The 5577-nt window shown below is 34.1% G+C and overlaps 1 protein-coding gene across 1 annotated transcript; it reads right to left on the reverse strand.

Annotated features, from left to right (window-relative positions):
* Positions 1 to 564: 564 nt before the first annotated feature.
* LOC147539744 (cytochrome b-c1 complex subunit 7-2, mitochondrial-like) lies at positions 565 to 5319 on the reverse strand. Its single transcript, XM_086644298.1, has 4 exons — positions 5157 to 5319; positions 4882 to 5039; positions 1033 to 1080; positions 565 to 900 (listed from the first exon to the last, which is right to left on the reverse strand). Exons 1-4 carry the CDS (start codon positions 5251 to 5253, stop codon positions 832 to 834), a joined length of 372 nt encoding a protein of 123 aa, XP_086500424.1. The 5' UTR covers positions 5254 to 5319; the 3' UTR covers positions 565 to 831.
* Between the last annotated feature and the right edge of the window lie 258 nt (positions 5320 to 5577).

A 5577-nucleotide genomic window follows, 5' to 3' on the forward strand; every position in this document is an offset into this window, starting at 1 on the left:
AAGATAAGTTTAGAGTTTTGTATCGGAGACAAAAAAAAATGGAAGATCTCTATTTTCACCACCTACGAGTGAGAATCTCAATTGAAATACACATGTGATGAATAGAGTTTTTTAAATTTTGCATTGGAGAGGCTCTTAGGAACCGTAAGGGCCGCAGATTTCTTTGAAGTTCTCTTCAATGCAAACTTCATCATGTTTAACCACAGTGATGTTCTTACTGAGAGGGTATTTCTTTAATGAATATACCTTCGTGGAATTTATTTCTAAGTCTAAGGATTGATATTAGATCTACTAAACTTATCTAATATAAAGATTAAGATTGTACCTCCCAAACTTTCTTTCAACAGTCATAGACTATATAATGTCCTATTTGGTTTAAAAATAAAATAATGATGTGTTCGTTCGGGAGCTTGACTTTTCTAAGACTATCCGACTAAACCCTTTTCTCAGTAGCTATAGTCCCTCATTTAAACTCCAATAGACCTCCAAAAATAGAGATTCAGACTGATCTCATTTAACTTGGAACAAAGAAGAATTATCTACCACATTAAAGAAAGAAGCCAGTAACAACCTAAAAAAAGAGTATTATATAAAATGAGGGTGACTCTGTGTAGTTCAATTATTAACAGTGGTGAAACCACATCCACCACTGAACACATTATACTAGAAAGAATATCGAAATCAAACTAAGATCGGATAAGACCCAAATATCACGATTTCATAGTGATCTCTCCATCGAAAGACTACTATCTGGCCAATAACCCCGTTATTTCCTTAGTAAGATATGTTGTTTCGCGATGGGGAGAAAGAAGAAGAAATTGTGTACTCCAATTATGGGATGCTTCGCTGGTAAAGAGGCAATGCTCCGAGTGCCTCCCGTTCTGCGTTCTCCCTCTTAACCTGCAAAACGAAATTAGGTCAAGATTCCTGGTATGCTCTCAAGTAATCTAGTATGTGATAAATAGACGAGAAATGCATAAAAAGACTTAAAAGATGAAGCATTGAAGTTGAAAAGAATTAATATGAACTTACAAGAGCCAACATATCATTGAGATAGCTCCTGAATGGTGTCTGCTTTGCCTGTTATCAACAATAAAATCAAAGAGTTCAACATTGTAGTCCACGATGAACAACGGAAAGCATTCATTCAGTTCATTTACCACTTTCTTATTCTGTGAAATAACAACTGACATACATGCTAAAGTTACTAACCAGTTATGAGAGCAGAGTGTAGGATTTTCAAATACTAGGATAGTTTAATGTGTTGTAAGAAAAGAGAATTGTATTGACCAAGGAATGAAACTTCGGTTTCGGTAGAAGTTTCGGTAAGTCCAAAAGTGGATACGTTTCGTGGAAACGTTTCGGTCAGTGTGGAAATTTTACAAATTTTTGGAAGTGATAGAAATATGATTTAGTTGTTTACAAGACTCTTTAACCATTATTAAGCACATATGGGTCAACAATAACAAAAAAGTAGTGGATTTGTAACATAACTTGTTAGTTGGAGAAGTAATCTTCAATCTCACACTTAGATCGGGGGATGGAGTTGAATATATTTGACTTCCACAGTTATTTTAGGGGGTAAATTACTATACTAAACAATTATGTTGACTTTAAAATAAAAATGACAGACCAGAATACAAAAGATAGTTATATAGGCGCTCCGCATAAGTGTTAAAAGCACCTCTTTCCTACACCCACGAAAATGTCTTGATGGGCGTTTTTAACACTTCAAGTGGGTGCTTTTAAAGTTCCTCTATAAAACATAACATTAGGGTTTCATAGAGACCCTTCTTCCTTCTTCTCTGCCGCTCTTTCTCTCTCTAAGATTTCTGAAGTGATGAAGAAGAAGAACACGAATCTCTTTTAACTTTTTAGCCGTTCCAATCAAGGAGATGACAAGTATAGTTTCTGAAAACCAAATGAAGAAGGGAATCGACCAAAAATGTTACTTTTGTTGAACGGATTTGGTATTTTTCGGTCTGATTTCGAATATTTCGAAGTTTCAACCGAAATTTCGGTTAATGTCGGACGATATCTTGCTCGAAACATCTGTAAGTAGGGTTTCGTCTACCTAATTTGAAAAACCGAAATATTTCGACCATTTCGGTCGAAATATTTCGACATTTCATTCCTTGGTATTGACTTGATATCCCTAACTATTACATAAGATCTCTATAAAGAGTTTTACACGAGACAAGTTTTAACAATTACACTATGTAGGACTATATAACTATTTTAACATCCTCCCCTCAAACGAATGACTTTTGCTAGTGAAAAATTCATGAGTTTGCTAAAATTTGTAGAGTTTGACTTGTTATTGATATGGAGACATCATTGTGAGGTTGCTCGTGTATTTGTATATTGTATTTTGTGGTTTGTTGTTGTCTTTTCTCTATTTGAAAAAAAGTTGGCACCATTGCCAGGTGTTGGCACCATTACCAGGTTTTGACAATTACTAACCATTGTCCGATTTTGTTTGGAGTTCTTCTTCCCTTGGTTTTAAAAGCTCTCACACGATGCATACCCCAACATCATCAATGTAATAAATTTCAAGCCCTTGATCTACTTGATTTTATTCTTTGTTAAACATAAACACTAGCAATCATCGTTCTTGATTTTTCCCACTATTATTCTTTATACTCTTTCTCTTATCCCCTCTTCATTTGATCTTATGGAAAAACTAACAAAACAAAGTAACTACCTAACGGAACAAAGGTTTGAGAGTTCTCAACTTAGATATAAGAAGTATGAGCAAATCACATGCACCGTTATCAATATTCCTTATTTCATAACTCCAATGGCAAATCAAGTAAGAGATCGAACTTGTTTGCCATGAACGAACCCATGAACATGTTTAAAACATCAAAAGCAAACCCTCTTTGAGAATACCATCATTTCTTTTACACATTCTATCGAACACTTGGTGTGCATACGTTTATAAATCAAAATTGGGAACACTAAAAGTCTAGTTTCAAGATAAACATGGGTAAATATAGTTTTGTTAAACCTTTTCTCTTGTAAAACTCTTTATAAAGATCTTATGTAATAGCTAGGAATATCAATTCAATCAATACAATTATCTTTTCTTACATGATATAAGAGCTTAGGTTACTTTATTGGGAATAGTTAGTCAGTTATAGTATTCCGCTTAGCCGGCGGCGGTAGTCCCATTAATGGCTACCGTCCGCCGGACTTTCGCCAGTTTTTAGCTTATGTTTCTAGTTTTTTTTTTCAATAAGAGTAGTTCTCTTCTATTATTCAAATCTAGTCATTATTCAATACTTTTCTCAATAGTATTTGATAATGATGTAGATTAACTAGAAGAAGAAATATCAAAACAAGAGTAATTTGTTGAAGAAATTAAAAGATAAGGTCTTAAATGATCTCAAGCATTTCAAATGCCTCAAGCTCTCCACAATATGAATCCGATGTGCATCAATGGTCATTTAAATAAAGCTCTATTTGAGGTGTTCAAACAAGAGAAATTGGAAAGCTATTAGAGAGGGGGAAAGAAATCATTGGATTTTTATTAGAATAGTAATATACCCCATGTTTATCTTGAAACTAGACTTATAGTTTTCTAAGATTTGATTTGCTAAATGATGCACACCAAGTGGTCGATAGAATGTGTCAAAAAAATTATGTTTATTCTCAAAGATGGTTTTCATTTGATGTTTTGTGTAAACATGTATGTGGGTTAGTTAATGGCAAAAGAGTTCATTCTCTTAATTGATTTGCTCATACTTCTTATATCCAAGTTAAGAACTCTCAAACTATTGTTCTTTAGTTTCCATTAGATCAAATGAAGAGGAGATAGGAGAAAAGAGTATAAAGAAAAATAGAAGTGGGAAAAATCAAGAATGGTGATTGTTAGTGTCTGAGGGCTATTAAAACCAAGGGAGGAAGAACTCTACCCAAAACCGGACAATGGATTATAATTGTCAAACTTCTCTTTAAGTAGAGAACACAAATTCTCTTTAAGTAGAGAACACAACTTCTCTTTAAATAGAGAACACACCTGACAATGGTGCTAACTTTTCTTCGAACGGAGAAAAGACAACAAACAACAACATAGCAACCTCACAATGATGTCTCCATATTAATAACAAGTTAAAATCTACAATTTGTTTTTAGCAACTCATGAATTTTTCACTAGCAAAAGTCATTCGTTTGAGGGGGAACGTTAGAATAGTTACATAGTCCCACATTGTGCAATTGTTAAAACCTTTCTCTTATAAAACTATTTATAAAGATTTTATGTAATAGCTAAGAATATCAATTCAATCAATACAATTTTCTTTTCTTAAATGATGAATCGAGTATCAATTATTCGAGTACAAGAGCTCTTTTAAATGGCACAGGCAGCTTTACATCGCCATACATCATAGCTCAGTAAGAGATGTCACAAAATATAAAGAACATTCAAGAGCAGTAGTTGCATGCGAACAATCTGATTTCTGATTCACTTCATCACTTGGCATCTCTTAATCTTTTTAAGATATTTAGAGTATTAAGTAATGCATTGGTGTTTTCTTCTGGATACAAGAATATAAATTGATTGGTAGCTTGTAATATGAGTTGTGCAAAAATTGGTACATGTACTTAAGTTAAAACTAAAAATACAAAGACCAACTTGCCAAATTCATAGGGCTAGAATTTCTTAGATTTAAACTCTACTCTAGGTAGTGGAGAGACACATATTACCACGAAAACAATAACACTTTCATTTGAGTTAAAACTTAATAGTACTTTCATTTGAGAGAACAATAACAAACCCTAATTTGTAACTACCAAGTTCACAAATGAAGCGAACAAAAGAGAGGTATATAGAGAAGATGAGATTATATATAGAGAGAGAGAGAGAGAGAGAAAGAGGACCTGCAAATCTGCGGAGAGGTATTCGTGTTTCATGGATAGATCCATGGCACGCTTGATACGCTGGTTCCTAGCATCAACGATTTCACGAGGAAGACGAGCTAATGCTTCTTTAATATCCAGATCGTACATCGGATCATATAGATCATCGTATCGAAGACCTAGAAAAGTAGAAATTAGGTCAGAATCACAATAGGGAAAGTCTTATTGAATGTGAAGAAATAGGGATTTCAAAGCGAAATCAAGATCAAAATGAAATTAAAATCGGAAGGACTAACCGTATTTCTTCAAGCGATTTGATATTGCCTTCATGTGTTGAGCAGCGAACCAGTTTTTTGATGGATTAATGAAGGATTGAATCAGCGACGACGCCATGCCTCTCCTCAGACTCTCTCTCTCTCTCTCTCTCTCTTCTTTGTTCCTCCTATTAGTATTCCTTCTGGAATAATCGCCAAGCATTTAAATACCGAATATATTATGACGGGAGAATCTTGTAGAGAATATCAACGGTAAGTAACTCGATAACATATTAATTTTCTGTCACGAGAAGCATCAGATCAGTTCATTCTATGGTTCCTCGCGACAATGGATCTGTTCCATTTTTATTCGGCCCGGCTTAGGTGTTGTTTGTTTTTCTCATTTTTCAGATCTGAAATCTGAATTGGGGATCCAATTCAGATTTCAGACGTTTGTTTTTCT

This window comes from Eschscholzia californica, unplaced genomic scaffold (genome assembly GCF_041429995.1).
Source record: "Eschscholzia californica isolate CP2 unplaced genomic scaffold, dmEscCali1.0.p SCAF_5, whole genome shotgun sequence".
Classification (NCBI taxonomy): domain Eukaryota; kingdom Viridiplantae; phylum Streptophyta; class Magnoliopsida; order Ranunculales; family Papaveraceae; genus Eschscholzia; species Eschscholzia californica.

Coding starts and splice junctions, on each gene's coding strand:
- LOC147539744 (XM_086644298.1), bottom strand. CDS start 5,253: ATGGCGTCGTCGCTGATTCAATCCTTCATTAATCCATCAAAAAACTGG. Junction 5,040..5,156: donor AAATCGCTTGAAGAAATACG/GTTAGTCCTTCC, acceptor CTACTTTTCTAG/GTCTTCGATACGATGATCTA. Junction 901..1,032: donor TCAATGATATGTTGGCTCTT/GTAAGTTCATAT, acceptor TTCGTTTTGCAG/GTTAAGAGGGAGAACGCAGA.